At 37.5% G+C, this 22918-nt stretch overlaps 1 protein-coding gene across 1 annotated transcript in view; it reads left to right on the top strand.

Moving 5' to 3' along the window:
• The window catches only part of SMARCA5 (SWI/SNF related, matrix associated, actin dependent regulator of chromatin, subfamily a, member 5), a 52287-nt gene that overhangs the window by 17916 nt on the left and 11453 nt on the right, over positions 1-22918 (top strand). Inside the window, exons 3-13 of the mRNA XM_021707424.1 lie at positions 3448-3548; positions 6339-6439; positions 7561-7740; positions 9425-9580; positions 9669-9800; positions 10686-10754; positions 14794-14903; positions 17915-18141; positions 20002-20123; positions 20202-20354; positions 21899-22031. Coding sequence (XP_021563099.1) covers positions 3448-3548; positions 6339-6439; positions 7561-7740; positions 9425-9580; positions 9669-9800; positions 10686-10754; positions 14794-14903; positions 17915-18141; positions 20002-20123; positions 20202-20354; positions 21899-22031 — 1484 coding nt within the window. The remainder of the gene's footprint in view (positions 1-3447; positions 3549-6338; positions 6440-7560; positions 7741-9424; positions 9581-9668; positions 9801-10685; positions 10755-14793; positions 14904-17914; positions 18142-20001; positions 20124-20201; positions 20355-21898; positions 22032-22918) is intronic.

Consider the following 22918-nt stretch of genomic DNA (forward strand, 5'->3'; position numbering starts at 1 on the left):
TCTCTTTGGAGTTCTTCCTCCTCCTTTTCTGGCCACACTCTTTGTCCCACAGCTGGATCAGGGTAGGGGGTGGGGCGCCTGGAACTCAGCACTCATCAGGTCCCTCCAAAGTCTGTACTCTCAGGATATTCCCTTTGGGCCATGGTCAAGCCCTGAGTAGTTGTTCCGCCAGTCACAGAGATTGGACCTGTTGGTCCATAATGAGCAAGTCGGAGCACTTTCCTGTCTCTCCTTCAGTATGGTGGTGGGGTGCCTCTCTTGTCCTCTTCCGTGGGAACTTGCCTCTGGACTCCATCTGCAGCCCCTTCTAGTGCCCTGCAAGGTGCTGAAGTGGTGAGGCAAAGCCCAAAGCAGTCTCTCTCCTGCTTCAATGGTGAGGGAGTAATAGTATCTCTGCTGCTTTTTCAAACGAAAACTTATGTCTGTTTTGAAAAACCAGTGGTGCTCCGCTTCTGCGACCCAGGAAGAGCCAGAGAAGCTGCAGCACCTGCTGTTGCACCAGGGGCCTGGCCACCGGCTCCCGAGCCCCACTTGGACAGTCTCTCCCAGCATTTTCTTGCCAGGGAGGGTTTGTTGATTTAAAAAAAAAAAAAAAAAAAAACGAAGGAAAGAAAAGAAAGAAAAATGGCGCTTGGCTTCTGTGTTCCGGGCATTACTGGAGTTCAAGCCCAGATGCTGCGGCACCAGCTGCTGCACCAAGGGAGCCCAGGCCGCTAGCTCCCTAGCTCTCACTTAATCAGCCACTCACACACCCACTCACCAGCACATACACAAAATTTTCCATATACTTACTCACTCACACAGGGACTTGCATAGTCTGAGTGGCTTGACCACCATCTTCCCTGCCTCCCTATATTAATATTTATAAGTTTTATAAGAGACAGCTTGACACTTAAGGTATATTTAAATTGTTTCAGACCTCTGAAGTTTGCAGCTATTTTAAATATCAGTATCATGCACTGAAACTACTACTATAAGGGATATTGTTATGGGATAGTCATTATGATGTCATTATGAAAAGAAACACTTGTTATTCTTTTCTACTTTATTTTCTATTTTATTATCCTAGCAGATAAAGATATTCTGTATTAAATACGTAATACATTATTTGGCTTGACTTAGTTATTAAATAGTGTTGTCGGGGAAAAGGAGTCTTGGCTTCCGAGTTTGGCCAGATCTGGTACATTCAGGCTGCTGTGGACCTGGACGAGGGAAAAGGAATCTTGGTTAACCAATTTCTTTGATCTTCAAACCCTCTAAATGGAGAGTTAATTATGTAAAGTAATTAGGGTGGTAGTACTGCCCTTGAGTATCAGGACATACATGCATTTTCTTTTCAGTCATTCACAATTATATTCGATGTCTCAATTTTTAACAGTAAAAAAACTGATGTCTTAGCTTTTATCTTAAGTTTTACAGTTATAGCAGTCAATTATTTTGAAAATATATCATGAAGCAGATTTTATAAACGTAATGTTAAAATTCTCTACCAATTTATAGAGAATAAATTTGGAGGGGCTAGATCTTTGCATCCAATATCATAGTGGTAGAATGCAGAGAGGTACAGGAAGTAACAGATTAAGACATTCTGATTAGAAGCATATATAACAAACAAGGGAGGTCCTTGAATATTTATTGCCTTGGCTTGAAATTCTGAGGAATGCTGCTTTTTTCTATTCTTGGAAGGCTGATTATTGTCTTACACCAAGTGTTTAGTTTTGGTAGAAATTAAGTTATAAATTAGATTCAGAGGTCTCAATGGGGTATAACCTGATATTCTAAGTTAGATTTTTAAAAGTTCTAAGTTAGATTTTTTAAAAAGTATAAAGGCATAAAAGTGGAAGTTTCAGAATTGGAGAGTAAGTAGTTTTATTGACCTGAGCCCTTTAGAGATTGAGAATTCTGGCGATATTAACCCTTTGTGCTTGGATGGCCCCTCTGAGGGGACATTATAAATCTAGCAAACCACTTAGATGTCTCCTCTCAGGGGACTTAAAAGAGATAGCTGATGGTTATCAGGACAAACTTTATGCCAGTGCAAATTTTTCAAAAACGTATTTCCTTGAAGCTTTCCATTCAAATTGCATGAAAAGCAAATAAAAAGATGAAGTATATGTAGAGATATATAGATATAGATATATACGAGATATGTGTAGAAAAATGTCAACTGGTGTTACATAGAGAATGTGTGAAGTGCTTTCACAGTGCTGCACAGAGTGGACAGTTAACTACGTATTACTAATGTGAAAGGAAGAAAATGAGACTGCATTGTCTGCTTGAATAGAAAAACACCAGGTGGAAGACATCAAAGAAACTACTGTTGCACAGCATGTGTCAGTGAATCTGCAATGCACGTTGGTGATTGTTTCCCATGTTACCACATGTTAGAAAAATATAAGATACGAAATATTGTGTTTTTTGGTCATGAATAGGTTCCTCAGTGTCCAAAATTCCAGTATAAGTCAGATATCTTAACAATAAAATCATTGGTTCCAATACTATACTATTTAATGTGAAGTGATTCGATTTTTACTATTTCTTTAAAAAGTGTGGTCAAGTTGCTAGTAGGTGATCCACAAGATGTCTCCAAATGCAAAGGTTTGTTAAAACTTGAAAATATTAGTTTTTAAAGGGATGTATCTGACTCTCTTGGGATGTAAGCCTTAGATGTGTTTTTAAAAAACTTTTTGAGTAATTCTGATGAATTCCTGATTGAGTCACTGCTTAAACTCCTAAGTCCTTATGCTGTAGCTTTTGTTCAAAGTTTATAAACTTAAAAATGTGGCTTCTGGAACTTTTTCTCCCCTTTGGCTTTTAAAAGGCACACTTTGAAATACAAATGATGATGAGATTTTTTGACTGTATTTCCTTGAAATGAGAGTATCACATTTGAGTTTATCAGGCTCTGGTTAATCTGTGGTACTACTATGTTTTAATAACAGTTTAATACATACTTTAAGCTGGGCTCTGTGGCTCAGCCTGTAATCCTGTGCCTTTGGGAGGCTGAGGTGAGTGGATTGCCTGAGCCCGCGGGTTCAAGACCCGCCTGGGCAACTTGGCGAGACCTCATCTCTACAATAAATCAAAAATTTAGCCAGGCGTGGTAGAGCACACCTGTAGTTCCAGCTACTTGAAAGGCTGAGGCGGAAGGATCGCTGGAGCCCAGCAGGTCGAGGCTGCGCATGGCCAGGAGCGACCACTACACTCCAGTCTGGGTGACAGAGTGAGACTCCAACTCAAAAAAGAAAACATACTTTAGATAACCATGTAAAATATTTTGGATTTAAATTTGCCAATTTTTTCTACTGTTCACTTTTTAGTCTTGACTAAAAAAAGTATTTTTGTGGAATCTTAGTTAGCCACTTGACTATTGTATTGAAATAGTAGCTGGTAGTGAAAATGAAAGCCAAAAACCCCAACTGATTGATTTTATTTTCAACTTGACAGTTACCGACATCGCAGAACAGAGCAAGAGGAGGATGAAGAACTGCTAACAGAAAGCTCCAAAGCAACTAATGTTTGTACTCGATTTGAAGACTCTCCATCATGTATGTTAAACACAGTTACTTGATTTTTTAAAAAGTTTCTTTTTGAGGCATCCTTTAGTTAATGCCTTGGATTTGTATTGGCTGCTGCTTTTAAAGGGAAATTTTAGTAATCTTAGATATTTACTAGTTGTGAAATGAGCTTCAGATTTTTATGAAGATGATAGCATGTTATATGATGGTGCTGTATTTCAGAGGTGTATAAAATGCCATTGTGTTTATTATTGCCCTTAAGGTGTATATAAAATGAGAAATGGTTTTGCTTTATATTTGTTCTAGATAAGAAAACTAATTTGTAGAAAAAACTTTTTTTAAAAGGGGCTTTTCACTTCATGAAAACTTTTGCTTACTCTTACTCATCCTGATGTTTTTATATTAATTTAATTTTTTATGAAATGGATTTGCTGTTGACGTGCCAAAAGAAAGTCTGTTAAACTAGATGTGAGTTTTACCTATATATAATCTTGATTGTCCGGTGGTACAGAGACTTCCCTTTGTCTTTACTGAAGCCTAGCATTTTGTCTTCTGATCTCCTTCTCTGTCATTTGATGACTGATTTGTGTGATCATAGTGGTTGTGTGGAAAGAAATTTATGAAGGTCAGTATAGGGCATGGAATTTGGTTTGCTTTTAAACTATCGTGGCCTTGCACTCATCGCAAATTGAACTTCAGACAGACAGGTAGTATCTGGTTAGAAATTCAGCAGTTTAAGGTGTATGCCTTCAGGTCTTTTTTTAAAATGAAGCTGGAGACCACAGCCTAATAGTGGACTAGGCACCCAGTAAGTTCCATATGCCCCCTCCTCACTCCCTTGCTCCCTCTCTCCCTTCTTTTCTTAGCAGTGTCTAGCTTCTCCCGACCTCACCCTTGTGATCATGTGATATCAGGGTCTGTCTGTGAGTGAGAACATGTGGTATTCAGTTCTTTGTTTCTATGATAGTTGACTTAGAATGATGGTTTCCAGCTGCATCCATTTGGCACTATTAGGGAAAGAGAGGGCTAGCCAGAAACCCAAAATTCACCTGCATGCAACTTACTTATGAAGTAAGTCCTCAGTTGTAACCCATAACTATAAAATAAAATAAAAATAAAACAATAAAATGTACTTTCTATACCCTATCCCCTTTTGAAAAACGCTGCTTAAGGATGAAATACTAACCAATGCCGGGGGAAACTGGTTACAATATAGGAATGTGAGAATCAACCCAAATAATCTAAATTTCCTTTCTTCCTTATGTCTTACATTTGGCTATGGCCTCCAGCTTCATTTGGAAAAAAAAAACCTGAAGGCATACACCTTAAACAAACTGCTGAATTTCTAACCAGATACTACCTGTCTGTCCGAAGTTCAATTTGCGATGAGTGCAAGGCCACAATAGTTGAAATGCAAATCCAAATTCCATGCCCTATACTGACCTTCATAAATTTCTTTTCACACAACCACTATGATCACACAAATTAGTCATCAAATGACAGAGAAGGAGATCAGAAGACAAAATGCTAGGCTTCAGTAAAGACAAAGGGAAGTCTCTGTACCACCTGACAATCAAGATTTTCCATAATTTTGCATAAGGCCATAATTTTGTTCTTCATGGCAGTATAATAGTCCATCATGTATATGTACCACATTTTCTTTATCCAGTCCGCTTTTGATGGGCATCTGGGTCGGTTCCATGTGTTTTACTATTGTAAATAGTGCTGCATTAAACAAGTGTGCAGGTATCTTTTGGTGTAGTGATTTATATTCCTCTGGGTGTATTCCCAGGAGAGGGACTGCTGGATTGTATGGAAGCTTAATTTTTAGTTCATTGAGAAATAGCCACACTGCTTTCTACAAGGGTTGAACTAGCTTATATTCCCAACAACAGTGTAGAAGTGTTCCATCTTCTCTGCAGCCATGCCAGCACCTGTTGGACTTTTTAATGATATCCATCCTTACGGGTGTTAGGTGGTATCTCACTGTAACTGTGATTTGCATTTCTCTGATGATTAGTGAGGCTGAGCATTTTTTCATGTATCTGTTTGCTGTTTGTGTGTCATACTTTGAGAAGTGTCTGTTCACGTCCTTTGCTCATTTTTAATTTTTTCCCCCCTTTCATTTGAGTTCCCTTTAGACCCTTGGCGTTAGGCCTTTGTCAGATATGTAGCTTGCAAATATCTTTTACCCAAAACTTAAATTGTCTCTTTACTCTTTTGATGGTTTCTTTTGCTGAGAATGCACATATTTTTTTACAAATCAGATGATTTTGTAGTATGTATTTGGTAATTATTCTGGGTGGCAAAGTAAGTAGCATACCCTGGAAGAGATATTGTCTATGTCAGATATATTGGAAACATAGCTTAGAAAGGAATTTCTATTTGCTTTTTTTTATTAGGAAGAAAATAAAAACTCCCAGGGAATCTGTGTCTGGTCTTCCTGAAAGCTGAAAACACTTGGTTAGGACCACTTGTGGTAACACTAAAATGAGTAATAAAAAGGCCAAAGATTCTCTACGACCAGTATATAGGTAACATAAGAACTGAGTTATTGTGGTGAATACCCTGATGCCCACAGTCATATTTCCTGTACTTGGTCATGTTCCATATGCATCTGCTCTTATTCATTCTAGGCCACAGCAGCTACCTCTAGTGTTTTGGAACTTGTGGAATTTCCATTATACAGGAATCCCTTAGTAAAAAGTGAATCAAGTACACATATATAGGCCCAAGTTAAACCTCTTGATTATCAGATGAAAGGAATTGCCTTGTATTTCTTGTCTTAAAATGTGCATTGTTTTCTTCTTTTGTTTTTAGATGTAAAATGGGGTAAATTGAGAGACTATCAGGTCCGAGGATTAAATTGGCTCATTTCTTTATATGAGAATGGCATCAATGGTATCCTTGCAGATGAAATGGTATGTGTGTGGGAGTTTTTTTTCCAAAGGCAATATTTTCTAATTTAAAATATCTCATCTATTAAATTGATAAAAGTTAAGACAATACTGCATAGTTTTCTTACAATCTAGAGCTGTTAGCAAAATAATTCTCTGTCAAACTGGTATAAGCAGCTCACTCTAGTTGTATAAGTGGGATCTATACCTTCAGTTGTAAGGAATTAACATAAGGAATTAACATCTATGAAAATACAGTAAATTTAGGCTACCTGTGGTAGCTAACACCTGTAATTCCGGCACTTTTGGGAGGCCAGACTGGGAGGATTGTTTGAGGATAGGAGTTTGAGACCAGCTTGGACAACATAGCAAGACTTCCATTTCTACAAAAAAATAAAAAATTAGCCAGATGTAGTGATATGTGCATATAGTCCTCACTACTCAGGAGGTTGAGGTGGGACGATCACTTGACCTCTGGAGTTTAAGGCTGCAATGAGCTATAATCACACCGCTGTACTCCAGCCTGGGTGACAGAGCAAAACCTTGTCTTAAGAAAAAGGAAAAATAGGATACACTTAAAAACAATACATTTTGAGAAACATTTTGGTTGACTTTTAGTAGTACAATGATTTGACCATTTCCTTCTATTTACATAAGACACAAGGGAAGTCAATGAATGTTTAGTTTACACCCAGTAAATAGTAATTTATTTCATGTGGCAGCTTGTACAATGCTGCTCAAAGAACATTTTGTTTCTTGTTTACTATTTATTAGTTATATAACATGTTTTTAAAAGTTTTTTGGTTTTAGTGCTGTAGTGGTAGAGCTCTTAATTGGTTGGAGAAAATATGGAGTCAAAAGAAACATGTTTCAGTGCTAGCTCTGCAGGGTGACCTTGGGAAAGTCACTTAAACTGCCTGGGCCTTGGGGGGGTGATAGTACTACATCCTGCATAGACTTGTAAAAATTATATGACATAGCACTTGTAAACTTTGACACATAATCTTTGCTAAAATTATTAGGTATGTTAGCTATTATAAACACATAGTGTGTGTCTTTGAAATGTTCCTGTACATGCTGGTAGTATAAATGTGGAATCATATTTTTGTTTTTTATTGCTTTGTGGTTATTCTGAAATCTTTCAGGGCCTAGGAAAGACTCTTCAAACGATTTCTCTTCTTGGGTACATGAAACACTATAGAAACATTCCTGGTCCTCATATGGTTTTGGTTCCTAAGTCTACATTACACAACTGGATGAGTGAATTCAAGAGATGGGTGCCAACACTTAGATCTGTTTGTTTGATAGGAGATAAAGAGCAAAGAGTAAGTTTCTAATATTTCATTATATTTTTGGTACTAAAATAATTTGAAATCAAGCCTGTACGTGTAGGAGGAGAGCTGGAAGAAGGATAAAAGAGAGGAGTCTTCACAAATATTAGTAATTTATAAGTGTTGTCCTGGTGGTTTAATTCTACTGGGGAGGTGTTAGAGATTGTAGAAAGCCGTAAGAATGTAGTTTGTTTTCCCCCTTTTGGGAGTGGTTGTCTAAAATTGAAGGCTGTGTTCTCTAAAATTGAAGGCTTGTTTTTAAAAGAGGTTATGAATGTATTGGAAATTTAAGGGGCAGATTTTTGGGTTAATATGTATAGTGGTAATAGTTATAGAATTGTCGTTTTTAAGATGAATTGAGTTAACTATAGTAATTTGTTGAATTCTTTTCTTTTTTTTTGAGTTGGAGTCTCACTCTGTTGCCCAGACTGGAGTGCAGTGGCTGCTCCCAGCACCGCAGCCTCGACCTGCTGGGCGCCTGCGATCCTTCTGCCTCAGCCTTCCAAGTAGCTAGAACTACAGGCGCGCGCTACCACGCCAAGCTAATTTTTTATTTTTTGTAGGGATGAGGTCTCGCCAAGTTGCCCAGGCGGGTCTTGAACCCGCTGGCTCAGGCAATCCACTCACTTCAGTCTCCCAAAAGCGTGGGATTACAGGCTGAGCCACGAAGTCCAGCTGGTGAATTCTTATAATAGCTTCCAATAAGTAAAAATTTTTATCATTTGACAATACCCTTTTGGGAAGAAAACATGGAAATAGTGAGGTTTTAAGAGTATAGTGCTTGGGGCCAGGCACAGTGGCTCACACCTGTAATCCTAGCACTTTGGGAGGCCGAGGTGGGAGAATTGCTTGAGCTCAGGAGTTTATGACCAGCCTGGGCAACATATAGCGAGACCTCATCTCTATAAAAAATTAGCCTGGCATGTTGGTGCATGCCTTGTAGTCCTAGCTACTTGGGAGGCTGAGGCAGAAGGATCGCCTGAGCCTAGGAGGTGAGCTGTGATCATACCATTGAACTCCAGCCTTGGGTGACAATGAGACCTGGACTCCAAAAAAAAAAAAAAGAGTATAATGCTTAGATTTGGAAATTTATTCAGACTGTATTGAATGACTGTGTCCTTATTTTGTTTTCCCTTCACTTAGCTATGAATGATTAACGTAGATTTTTTTTCTCCCCTTGTAGTTATTTTGGGTATTTTAGGTTACTAAATTGCTTTTTCTGTTTTGGGACTCAGTTCTCTTTGGGACTCTCTGGTTTAAATTTTCATACCTGTAAAATGAGTGTAAAAGCAGTATGTTAATACGTCTGTAAACATGAAAGGGATGAAAATATTTTTATTGCAAACTATTCTTCAACCCTCTTTCTTTATGTTAACCCCCCCACTTTTGCCTAAACCTGTTTCCTAAGAATTTCAAGGCTAGGAGAATCATAGACATTTTAAGAGTATCTTGAATTCTGCACTGATTAACTTTGTCAGTTGTTTTAAATTTAATGACTCTGACACTTAAGTGATTAATGAAGTTACTCTTGTGGTAGGAAAACTGGTTCTAAGTGCTTCACAGTAGAGCTACTTTGCCTCTTATTTTCACTCCCTTTTATGTATTAGATTATTAGTTATCAGTAAGTTTAATATATTGTTTATTTCTGTGTGATGCAATTTTTTCTCTTTCTACACAGGCTGCTTTTGTCAGAGATGTTTTATTACCAGGAGAATGGGATGTATGTGTGACATCATATGAGATGCTTATTAAAGAGAAGTCTGTGTTCAAAAAATTTAATTGGAGATATTTAGTAATAGATGAAGCTCACAGGATCAAAAATGAAAAATCGAAGGTAATTTGATACTCAGATGTGAAAATTGTGTCTTCATCTAAGTTAATCAGTATGCAGAATATTGTAATGATGCATTTGATTCTTTCAGTTGTCAGAAATAGTGAGGGAATTCAAAACTACAAATCGGCTGTTATTAACTGGAACACCTCTTCAGAACAACTTGCACGAGCTCTGGTCACTTCTCAATTTTTTGTTGCCAGATGTGTTTAATTCAGCAGATGTAAGTATTTCTAATTGATTTCTAATTAATAATATTTTGCGCATTGCTGTATGTTTTTGTAATAGAAGCTGACTGTTTATCAGCACTGCTTGAGATACACAATTGTTCATGAGAATTCACTCTTGTGCCATTTGATTTCAATCTCATATTAAAATTGTTGTTTTTTAAAAATTTTTATTGGCATAGATGGTCACTTATATTTGGTACTCATGTTGGCCTGACTTTGTTTCAGTAACTCAAGGTTGACAAGCTTATATTTTCAAGGTAGTGAATTTGTATACTCACATTTGCCTGTTTTCAGTTTCAAAGATGACTGTCAAATTTGGTGAAATCTATGTAGCCATTCTTACATTATGGTGCATCAAACAAATAGAACCAAATCTTTACCTTTATGAATTATTCTCAGTGGTAGAAATAATAGGAAGGGCTAATTAGCTATTTGAACTGTTAGTTGTATCTAGGAACATAATATGTATTTCACGAGTCTGTGCTATTAGTAACTAGTTTCTTCGCAGCTTTTTGTTGAACCTTTGCATAGCTGGAGTGTGGTAGGGTGGGGCCTGGGAAGGTTTGAAGAGCTCTGCATTAGTATATTAATTTTCTAGTTATTTCTGCAGTACTTGCTTTTCAGTTTTTCTTTTTGCTGTGAAACTTGTCATCTTGATGTTTTGAGAAAAATGTTTAGAAAGTAATATGACTGCTAAACTGCTTGTTCTAAGATTATTTGGTAACAATGACACATGAAAAACAGAGGCTTGGAACTAAATGATTTTTGTGGATCACAACTCATTATACTAATTCTAGAAAGTATTTTTATATCTGGTATTATAGGGTATTGTTAATATTATCTCTGATCTGAAGATACGTTTTGTTATGCTAATCTAGGATTTTGATTCCTGGTTTGATACAAACAATTGCCTTGGGGATCAAAAGCTAGTTGAGAGGCTTCATATGGTAAGTATTTTGAAGTATTGTTAAAATGTATTTCTTATGGGGAAAAAGGACAGAGACTTAAGCTGTGTTTTCCTGTTAACAAAAAACATAGTGGCTTTAGAATCAGATGTTTGAATTCTGCCACTTAACTGTTTATAATGGGAGTAGGGGGTGAAGTGTGATGGTTTTAGTATTAGAACTTAGAATGGAATCCCAACTTAATATAGAGAAAGAATAATCACTTAGAATTTAAAAAGTTACAGTGGGAGAAAGAAGAATTGCATAACATCTAGTATAAACAAATTTTCAAACCTTAGTTTCATTTGCATTCCGTAGAGGAATTGAATAGATTCACTCCTGAAAAGGCTAAAGATCCATCTGTTGTTCTTAAGTCTAGTGACGGTGTGTATAAGCAAATGCTCACAAGTTGGTATGCTTTTGCTTGATGTATGGCTTTGTTTCTATGTATAACTTCCTATGAAAGTTGACAAGTGAAGTTGGTAGATAAAGAAATTTCTCTGTTAGCAAACTTGTATAGGATAGGGCAGGACCTTATAAGAAGGTCCTGTAAAGTCCTTAATGAACTAATCTTGGAATTCTCAGCCTCTATTGACATTTTGGTTTTGTTAAATCTTTGGGGGATAGGGAGAGAAAGGAAGATAATGTCTAACAGTATCCCTGATACTTACATTCACTAAATTTCAATAGTAACATGGCTCCAGTTATGACAACCAAAAAAAAAATGTTTCTGGATGTTGCAGATATCTTCTGAGAGGCAAAAATCCCATGACCTAGCCTTTCTAATATTCTCTAGCTTCTCTGTATATCGACCTTTAATTTTATAGTATTGCTGACCTTACTGTTAATTTTCTGTAAACATTGTGCTAATTCTAGTCTGTTTTTGCTTATCATTTTTGCTACCCCTTGACTAATAACTAGGTTACCCCTTTACTAATAACTAGTCTATGACATCACCTACACTAAACACGCAGGCTGAGGCTGGCCTAGGTACTCTTCTGTGTGTTCCATCTTTAATATTCTGAGCATTCCAACATTACAGGACTTTTTACAAGTGTTTTCCCTTCTGGACTGTAAAACACAAAGGCGGGAGACTGTCTTACATTTGCCTTTGTATACCTAGCATAATGGCAGGCTATAGTGGGTATTTGAACAGGGCAAATCATGTAAGTTTATGAATGTTAAAATATTGTATTATAAGGTACTTTAAAATTCTTATATGCTGAGCTTTTTGTTAAATTTTTGAAGTGGTCGTCGCCTAGGCATCTTTATTTCAATTTAGATTACATTTAAGCATCTGAGCATTCTGTTTATTTTATATTTGAAGGATTGTGGAGTGTATATATATTCTTTGGGGTGGAAAAGGAGGCAGAGGAACTTGATTTTTTTTCCGCTTACCCCTTTGCTGTTGATTTTCCTTTAATAATAGGATAGGTACATGTAGGCGAAACAAACTAAAAAAAACCCACAGCAGAATCAATCAGTTTTGACCTCTCTCTTTATTTTGTTCAGAGGGTATTTTGAAAATGCTTATCAAGTCAGGGGAACAGGTCTGGTAGCTATTTCTCTACTACATGCTATTCTTCACTCTGATATTTCCACTATTCTTCACTCTGATATTTCCACTATAGCTCCTATTGGTCCCATAATGAAAGGGAGATTTAGAAGTCAACATGGGTGTGCTTATGAATGAGATAACTTACTTGATTCATCATCTAATGATGCAAAAACAAAAACCTTATCTCCCCAAAAAAACACCTTAGTGGTTTGTATTTTATTAACAACCCCAGATTTTATGGGTTGGCTGGGTGGTTTCTTTGCTGCTTTCACCTGAGTTTATCCAACTGTGTTTGGATTAGAGAACCAGTGGGGCTGCAGGTCTTCATCATATGTCTGGCAGTTGACTCTGGCTGTTGATTAGGGCTAAACTAGCTTCCTTAGATGGTGATAATAGAGAAGTATAAGCCAGTGTAAATAGGAAAGAAGGTACAAAAGAGGATATTTTTAGTTTTATAGGTATTTTAAAACTTACAATTTTTATAAAAATGAACTACTGTATATACCATGGATATGTCTTATACATAATTATGTTTAATAAAATAAGCCAGATATAGATGGGCATATATATATATATATTTTTTTTTTTTTTCTTTTTTTTGAGTTGGAATCTCACTCTGTCACCTAGACTGGAGTGCAGTGGCTGATCCCAGCCACTGTAGCCTTGACCTGCCGGGCTCCGGCAATCCTTCCGCCTCAGCCTTCCAGTAGCTGGAACTACAGGCATGTGCTACCACGCCCGGCTAATTTTTTGATTTATTTTAGAGATGAGGTCTCACCAAGTTGCCCAGGCGGATCTTGAGCCCGCGGGCTCAGCAGTCCACTCACCTCAGCCTCCGAAAGCACGGGATTACAGACTGAGCCACCGAGCCTGGCTAGATGGGCATAATTGAATGAATGTATATAAAGTTAAAAATGATAGGCAAAATTAGTCTGTGGTGTTTAAAAGTAAGAATATTGCTTACTCTTGGGGAAGAAAGTGTGAATAGTCACTGAGAGGGGCACAGGAAGGATTTCTAGGGTGTTCTACTTACCTGAGTGGTGATTACATCGGTATTTTTATTGTATTTGGTGAAAATTTGTTGAACTGTACACTCATGATTTATTAAACTGTATACTTTATGTGTAGTCTGCTGTCATAGATTATGATAAGCTTAAAAACTAACTATAAAGAAATCTTAGTGTGGATGTAGCCATTTCTTGAGCAATGTTAGACAAAATGCATTCAAGTAACTAGTTTTAAACCTGAAAGGTGGTGAATTATTGAAAACATCTTTAAAAATTTACCAGGCACTGTGACTCAAGCCTGTAATCCCAGCACTTTGGGAGACTGAGGTGAGGGGATTTCCTGAACCCACGGGTTTGAGAACAGCCTGGGAAACTTGGTGAGACCTTGTCTCTACAATAAATCAAAAAATTAGCTGGGTGTGGTAGCATGCACCTGTAGTTCAGCTACTTGGGAGGCAGAGGCGGAAGGGTCTCAGGAGCCCAGCAGGTCAACGCTGGGGTGATTGTGAATGTGCCACTGCACTCCAGCAACAGAGTGAGACGCCAGCTCCAAAAAATTTACTTTTTAAAATATTCTATGAGAGTATAACAATACAAGCATACCCCGTTTTATTGTGCTTTAGTGTGATTCAGATAGTGCTTTTTTTTTTTTCTTTAAAGTAAATTGAAAGTTTGTGGCACCTTACCTCAAGGAGGTGTATTGATGCCATTTTTCCAACAGCATGTGCTCAGGTTGTTAGCACTTTTTAGCAATAAAATATTTTTAAAGTATGTAGGTTGGTTTTTTAGACATAGTGCTGTTGCACGCCTAGTACTATAAACATAACTTTTATATGTACTGGGAGGTCAAAAACATGTGACTTGCTTCATTGCAGTGGTATGTAACTGAGCCTGCAGTATCTCCAAAGTGTTGTCTGCATTGAATAAATAATGATCATCTTGTATTATTAACCTTCAGGAACCCAGTAGTAAAAAATTATAAGCAGCACTTCTTGTCTGTGGTTTTTGCATCTGTAGATTCAACCAACCGTGGATCAAAAATGATAATAATGAATGATTATATCTGTACTGAACATAACAGATTTTCCTTGTCATTATTCCCTAGATAGTATAGTATAATAACTATTTACATAGCATTTATATTGTATTTAGTATCATAAATAATTTAGAAATGATTTTTAAAGAGTATAAACTTACACTCTTTAAAACTCATTTCTAAATTATTTATGATACTAAATAAATACTTCACCATTTTATATAAGGGACCTGAGCATTTGTGGATTTTAGTATTCACAGGGAGGTGGGGGCTGGAGCTATTCCCTCACAGATACTGCGGGACAACTGTATTTGAAGGGAGGAGTCCTAGAAATTACTTGGTATTGAAGAGAAATTTCTGTGTATTTAGTAGATGATTTTAAGGTTCTGAAATAGTACCAGTATTACAGATAAAGTTATGTCTGTTTCTTTTTGCTCTCAGGTTTTGCGTCCATTCCTCCTTCGTCGAATTAAGGCTGATGTTGAAAAGAGCTTGCCGCCAAAGAAGGAAGTAAAAATCTATGTGGGTCTTAGCAAAATGCAAAGAGAATGGTACGTGTTTTGAGATGTGTTTTATATCACTGTTGACTCTTCCCTAAGTTTTATTTGTATTTTGTCTTCCTAATTGGTGTCTTCATGGAATTTGTTTGCTGAATTGAACTCAACTTGAAAAGAGTTTTCCGGTTATGTACTATAGGACTTGCTCATTAAATTTGTGGTACAGAGTCCTGAACCTATTAAGATGACAGAATCAGCTAGAAAGGTTTATGAATCCAAAAATTAAAATTGAGATTTAATTAAATAGGAATACACTTTATGCTGTCTACTTGAGTTTTTGTTTGTTTGTGTTAGAGTCTCACTCTGTTGTCCAGGCTGCAGTACAGTGACACGGCATGCTCACGGCCACCCTAGCATCGACCTGCTGGACTCTGGCGATCCTTCTGCCTCAGCCTTCCAAGTAGCCAGAACTATAGGCACATGCTGCCATGCCCACCTAATTTATTGTAGAGACGAGGTCTCGCTGAGTTGCCCGGGCTGGTCTCGAACCCATGGGCTCAGGCAGTCCACTTGCCTCAGCCTCCCAAAGTGCTGGAATTATAGGCTTGAGCCACTGCACCCAGCCAAAGTGCTGGGATTACAGGCTGAGCCACCGAGCTTGGCTTACTTGGCATTTTTAAAAGGCAACTGTGGTGGCATAGTGGGGGAGAAACGGTAGTTCATGAATACTGGGTCATATGTTAGTGCTAGTCTCTGATGAACTTACAGATTATAGAGATATGAGAAAACTTAAGTGCTTTCTTTTACCACCCCCCCTTTTTATTTTTTTGAGTTGGAGTCTTACTCTTTCGCCCAGGCTGGAGTGCACTGGCATGCTCACAGCCACCCCAGCATATCAACCTGCTGGGCTCAGGCGTTCCTTTTTGTCTCAGCCTTCCAAGAAGCTGGAACTACAGGTATGCGCTACCACATCCAGCTAGTTTTTTGATTTATTGTAGATATGAGATCTCTTTGTGTAGCCCAGGCTGGTCTCAGACCACTGGGCTCAGGCGGTCCTCTTGCCTCGGCCTCCCTAAGTGCTGAAATTACAGACTTGAGCCACCACACCCAGCTACCCCATATTATTTAGGTTCAAAGACCCTTTATTCTGAGCTGATGTTTCATTTTAGGCAAAATAAAATATCCTTTTGTTAAATCTTTTTCTTTTTTTTTTAAAGTTTATGGATGTATGAAATCCAAAAGGCTAAAATCTACCGACTGCTAAGCGTTATTTTTTGTGTATGGAAAGCTCAACATGAATTGACAGTGAAATGGCTGCAGAATAAGATACTGTTAACCTTAATGCTAGTATAAGTGAGGAAGGAAATAAAGCCACCTTGTTCTTTTCTGGTCTAACCATATCTTAAGTCTGTTCAGTTGCATACTTAATCTTGATAAGTATATGTGAAAGGAGTTTAGTAAAAGTACTGAAAGGATATCACACAGAGAACTGGGCATGTGTCTGAGAAAGAGTTCCACAATAGAAGATGACCCTTTCTAAATGTCCTCAAAATTTTTGAAAGGCTGTTGTAGGGTAACAAAGGTTTATCTTGGGTGACTTTAAAATATAGAACTCTAAAACAAGAGTCAATGCTAAGGGAAGACATTTTTTTTTCCAGTTAAACATATGGGTGAACTTTTTATCGGTCAGAATTGTGATGGCAAAGGCCAGCTTTGAATACTATTTTATTTTATTTTTTTTGAGTTGGAATCTCACTCTGTTATCCAGACTGGAGTGCAGTGACCGCTCCTGGCCACTGCAGCCTCGACCTGCTGGGCTCTGGAGATCCTTCCGCCTCAGCCTTCCAAGTAGCTGGAACTACAGGCGCGCGCTACCACACCCAGCTAATTTTTTACTGTGTTGATGATGTCTCGCCAAGTTGCCCAGGCAGGTCTCAAACCCGCAGGCTCAGGCAATTCACTCACCTCAGCCTCCCAATGCGCGGGATTACAGGCTGAGCCACTGAGCCCGGCTTGAATAGTATTTAGTGCCTCACAATTGAAGTTCTTCAAACATAGATTGCCAAGGCTATTTATGTTATTTTGTTCAGAGGATTCCAGGTTTTAAAACTTGGGTGTTTAGACAAATGACTCATTTCTTCAGGAAAATACCAGAATTCTTTGTATGCATTCAAGGCTTTTTACAGTCTGGCCTTACCCTATGGCTGTTGTCTCACAGGCCTCATGTTTTTTTCTCCCTCTGTATTTATGAGTATATGTAAACCATGTTGTATTCTTATTATTCTCATTGTCATGCCTTACTGTCTCATGATTCTTCTTCCCTTCTCAGATCTTAGGATTCTTACCCAAATGCTACACTTGCTGTATGGTATATAGTAATTGAATAGTGGCACTTTCTTTGACAAAAGACTATAAATTAAATTGTATTTAAATTTCGTTTTAAGTTTTCCTTAATTCCTTAAAAATATTATACTGCATTGTTTTTATCTCGGGGACTATTTTGTACTTTTAAAATAATAAGGTCCTCAGGGCCCAAGGCATAAGTGAGAGGGAACATTAGAACACTGGGCAATAAAAAAAGAAAAAAGATAAATTCTTTTTTTTTTTTTTTTTTTTTGGACTTGGAGTCTCACTCAGTTGCCCAGACTGGAGTGCAGTGGCCGCTCCCGGCCACCGCAGCCTCAACCCACTGGGCTCTGGCGATCCTTCCGCCTCAGCCTTCCGAGTAGCTGGAATTACAGGCATGCGCTGCCACACCTGGCTGATTTTTTGATTTATTGTAGAGATGAGGTCTCGCTGCCCAGGCGGGTCTCGAACCCATGGGTTCAGGCAATCCACTCACCTCAGCCTCCCAAAGGCGTGGAATTACAGGCTGAGCCACCGAGCCCGGCTAAAAGATAAATTCTTAACCAAACCTCAGAAGTTGATGAGTTGTTTCTTACAGGTATTTGGATTGAGGTACGAAAGGGGATTAAGTATGCAAAGTGACAGGGATTGGTCAGGGAACAATTGAACCCTCTTAAATAATATTTTTATTAAAATAAATATTTTTATTCTCTCAATAGGTATACTCGAATATTAATGAAGGATATAGATATACTAAACTCAGCAGGGAAGATGGACAAAATGAGGTTGTTGAACATCCTAATGCAGTTGAGAAAATGCTGTAATCATCCATACCTCTTTGATGGAGCTGAACCTGGTCCACCATATACAACAGATATGCATCTAGTCACCAACAGTGGCAAAATGGTGGTGTTAGACAAACTGCTTCCTAAATTAAAAGAACAAGGTATCTATGTTATTGGTAGCAAATTGAGAAGTAATGAAAAACTGTTGTAGACTTCTCATGTTATAATGAAGGAGCTGAAGTATGAAACATTAAAAAACTATTCGTTGTCTGAGTTTCACCCTTGTCTCCTAATTTTAGATCTTAAGTCTCTTAGAAGGTAATCAGTAGCTAGAACAACTATACTGTGGATTTGGGAGGAGGTCCCACTTTTTACATATGCTTTCAGAGAAATTTCAGTGTTCATGGCATTGCTTTTCAGTTATTTATTTTATAACTAAATATCATGTACATAATCCATTTTTATTTATAATACGCTGACAGTTCATATGAAAATGGGTAGGGTAAGTCTGTGGTGTGTGTTTAGGTGTATTTAAATTACATGAATGAAGAGAGAGTATGAAGCCAATTTTGACAATTATAACTAATAAAAACTGTGTTTAATCTATACTGCACCTGCTTTTCTCATCTTACAGTATTTGATACAAGTCCCAGACATAGCATTTCATAAAATATTCATTATCTCTTTTTTTTCTTCTTGTTTGAGTTGGGATCTCTATCACCCAGGCTGGAGTACAGTGGCACAATTACGGCTCACCACAGTCTCGACATCCCGGGCTCCCTCCCTGTCTCAGCTTCCCAAGTAGCTAGGTCTATGCCATACCCAGCTAATTTTTTTATTTTTTAATTTGTAGAGATAAAGTCTTGCAGTGTTGTCTAGGCTGGTCTTGAACTCCTGGACTCAGGCAGTCATCCTACCTTGGCCTCCCAAAGTGCTGGGATTACAGGCATGAACCACACCATGCCTGGCCTGTATCTCTTAAAGATAAGAAATATCAATCTTAAAAACTTAAGTGATTCTATAGCAAGTATATGAATATGGATTTCACATTTTTTTGTTTATATATTTTGATAAGATTGTCAGTTGTCCCAGTAGATGAATTTCCTTTATGAAATTGACTTGACTGTCAAAAACATGTTGTAAGAGTTGTCAGTGAGTTGATTTAGTTTATTTCTTTCCTTATTATGCCCTTTAATGGAAATAATATATTTTAAAATGCTTTTCTTGAACGCTAAGTAAGAAAGAAAGGAATTGAATTGGTGGGGAGGAGAGACAGGAACTTGGTGTAAGTATTCAGATATTGATGAAAGCTATATTAAACTCTTCAGGGAAAATGGAGACTTTTGAACACTTCTATGCATTTGGAGTACAGAAATAAGTAACAGCAGACTGTCAGCCTCAGCTTCTAAGACAGGATTATTTCATATTCATTGTTTTCATGATTTCTTTGTCTTCATACTTGCTACTGAAGACATTATGTAACTGGCTGAAGAAATGGAGGCAGTTGAAGAATTTAAGTCATGGCAGATGAGTGTAGAATGATTAGTGTAGATATGAGGCACACATTATGGTCCTTCGAGCTGAAATGGGTCTTCAGAACTAGAATGAGACCAGAAATAGAATGAGACCAGGAGTATTGGTTTTAGGGGGACCGTATGCATGGAGTAGTTATTGTGTGGCAGTGGAAGGTTATTTTAAAATATATGTGAGGTAACAAGATAATTATGTTTCTCAGCCTTTGGGGATGGCAAGACCTTTCAGACCAGAGGCAAATATCCTTTTCCATTTTACCTAAGTGCTCTATACAAATACTATTTTCTATTTGTGCCATGATGGGAAGGGAGTGAGGTATGACTGACTCAAATAATTAATAATATAGATTTTCCCCCCTCTTGTAACCAAGTAGGTAACTTGGAATTAGGGGTAATTGATTAGTCTAAGTTTTGGTTAGTCTTAAATGTTTAAATACATCTTCTCTACTTTTGAGGCCTCTGATAACAGACTATTCTTTTCACCAACAGGTTCACGAGTCCTAATCTTCAGTCAGATGACAAGGGTATTAGACATTTTGGAAGACTATTGCATGTGGAGAAATTATGAGTATTGTAGGTTGGATGGGCAAACACCTCATGATGAGAGACAAGTGAGTAAAATTTGGGGAAGGGAGATAAAAAAAATCAGAGTGAAATTTTCTGACATTCATTTTATTTTATATCCATAGGAGTCCATCAATGCGTACAATGAACCAAACAGCACCAAGTTTGTTTTCATGTTAAGCACGCGTGCTGGTGGTCTTGGCATCAATCTTGCTACTGCTGATGTAGTAATTTTGTATGATTCAGACTGGAATCCCCAAGTAGACCTTCAGGCTATGGTGAGAGTTAAGAAAATAAGTGTATTCTGTGCTTTGTGGATGTTTTAGTTAGGGCAAGCTAATTATACAATTATCAGTGACTTAACCCAATAGAATTTTATTTTTCTCTGACGTAATGGCTCAGTGAGAATATTCTGAAGTGATCTTCCATCTAAATCAAGGTATTTCTGTCTTTCACACCTCTGCCATATCTTAGGGCCTTGAAGTTCTTTGCTACTCCGTATCCCGCTGGTAGAGAGGGAAAGGGAGAGGGTTGAGGTTTGCTCAGGAAATTTTTTAGGCGTCAGAACTCAAAAGTAACCTGCCCCTCCTACCCTTGTTCGCTCCATTTGATTATCATAGCTTGTATCATGTAGCATAACTGACTGTGAGGGTGTTGGTAAATGATTGTACAGTTGTGTCTCAGAAGGTAGAGAAAATGAGTTTGGCTAACAGTTAGCCTGCCTGCTACTTTAGATGCTTAAAATTTACGCCCATGTATAGGAGTACCAAATCAGAAAGATTATTCTTGAGAAAATTGATGCTGCTACTGACTTGACCCATGATGATAAAGTTCTCTGTAAATCCAACTTTATTAAATCTCTGGCATTGATCACTTTCATGCTGTATTCTTTATAATGGTGACTGAGGAAAATTCATAAATTAATAAGGGAATTCATAAATTAATTCATAAATTAATAAGGGAATTCATAAATTAATAAGGGAATGTGGTTTGTGAAGTTACCAGAAATTAAACAAATTGTCATTCGAATTAATTTGACTATATGTAGTTAATAGGATAATTTATTTAGAGAGTGGGATTTTTGTATTTGCTAAGTTCACTTTTTCATGTCACCTTTTCCCTTCATAGCAGTGAAAATGAGGATTTGATCTAGGTTGGAAGACATTCTGGATTTAAACCTAAGAGAAAAAGATTTATTAAAAACTTTTGTCATCAAACTTAAAAATTACAGTTTTGTTTGTATTGTTTGGAGACATAATTATATCTTAGTTATAACCTAGCAGAGTGCATATGATAGTTTCTCATAGAACTACAATGTTTTCTATACCTCTTAAAAGGTTTCCATGTGAGATAATCAACTAATGATTGAATCTGAGAATTTAAGAAATATTGGTGTAATACGAATTTTTTTTTTTTGGAGTTGAAGTCTCCTCACTCTGTCAGCCAGGCTGGAGTGCACTGGCACACTCAGGCCACCGCAGCCTTGACCTCCTTCTGCCTCAGCCTTCCAAGTAGCTGGAAGTACAGACACATGCCACCACGCCTGGCTAATTTTTGTGATTTTATTATAGTGACAAGGTCTCACCAAGTTGACGAGGTTGACCTTGAATCCCTGGGCTCAGGCAGTCCTTTCACCTTGGCCTTCCAAAGTGTTGGGATTACAGGCTGAGCCCCTGCGCCCGGCCTGAATCTATTTATATTACAATTTCATTACATATTTTAAAAAGTGTTTTATACTTTAGAATGTTTTCTCGTGTACCCGTTCCAGTGTTACTTATGTGACTTTTTAGCTATATTCAAAATAACATCGTAATTCACTTAGGACCGGGCACATAGAATTGGACAAACTAAGACAGTCAGAGTGTTCCGCTTTATAACTGATAACACCGTAGAAGAAAGAATTGTAGAACGTGCTGAAATGAAGCTCAGACTGGATTCAATAGTGATTCAACAAGGTGAGCCCTAAAACTTTAAGGATTTATAAGTTGGGTTGATACAACCTGTTTTTGACTGAAACATTTTTTTAAAGAGATTCTTATTATTCTGCAGCTTTATTACTTGCAACCAGCAGCCTTTAGCGAAGACTTATAGTCTGGAGATAATAAGCTTTTGTTTTGTTATTAAGAAGATGGGTTTTGGGCTCAGTAAAGTTAAAGTTTGGATAACCATCTAGTAATTCTCTTTCATTATGACCTACGCTATCTCCTTATCCATTATTACATGGGGATAAATAACAGTACCTACCATTTAGAATTTTTCAGGATTAAAGAGGATAATATATATAAAATTCCTGACATTCATTGTAGGACATATTACATGGAACACAAAATGGAGCTTTGGTAATTATGGTTTACATGTACTAAAGCACTCGTGATTACTCTAGGGAATAATGAAGAAATAAAAATAAAAATTTAAGAGTCTAATTTTATTCTTTCTTTTTTGAGTTGGAGGGTTTTTGTCAGGCTGGAGTACAGTGGGGCGAACACGGCATTCCACAGTCTCAACCTTCTGGGCTCAAATGATCATCCCTATAAATATGGGGGGAACATAAGTCAAGCTTATTATATCTGTGCTGATCATAAATCAACTTCTTTAATCTTTAAAAAAGGTGTTTCATAGATGAGAGTAACTGAGAATAAGAACCACAAGGCAGGTATGTTTCAAAGTGTGAGAACTACAGGCATGTGCCATCATACCCAGCTAATTTTTTTGTTTTTTTGTAGAAACAAGGTCTCCCTATATTGCCCAAGCTGATCTCAAACTGGGCTCAAGAGATTCTCCTGCCTTGGCCTCCCAAAGTGCTGGGATTACAGGCATGAGCCACCATGCCTTGAACTTTTTT

Source organism: Carlito syrichta, unplaced genomic scaffold, assembly GCF_000164805.1.
Source record: "Carlito syrichta isolate Samal-C Ts95f unplaced genomic scaffold, Tarsius_syrichta-2.0.1 Scaffold317674, whole genome shotgun sequence".
In the NCBI taxonomy this organism is placed as follows: Eukaryota; Metazoa; Chordata; class Mammalia; order Primates; family Tarsiidae; genus Carlito; species Carlito syrichta.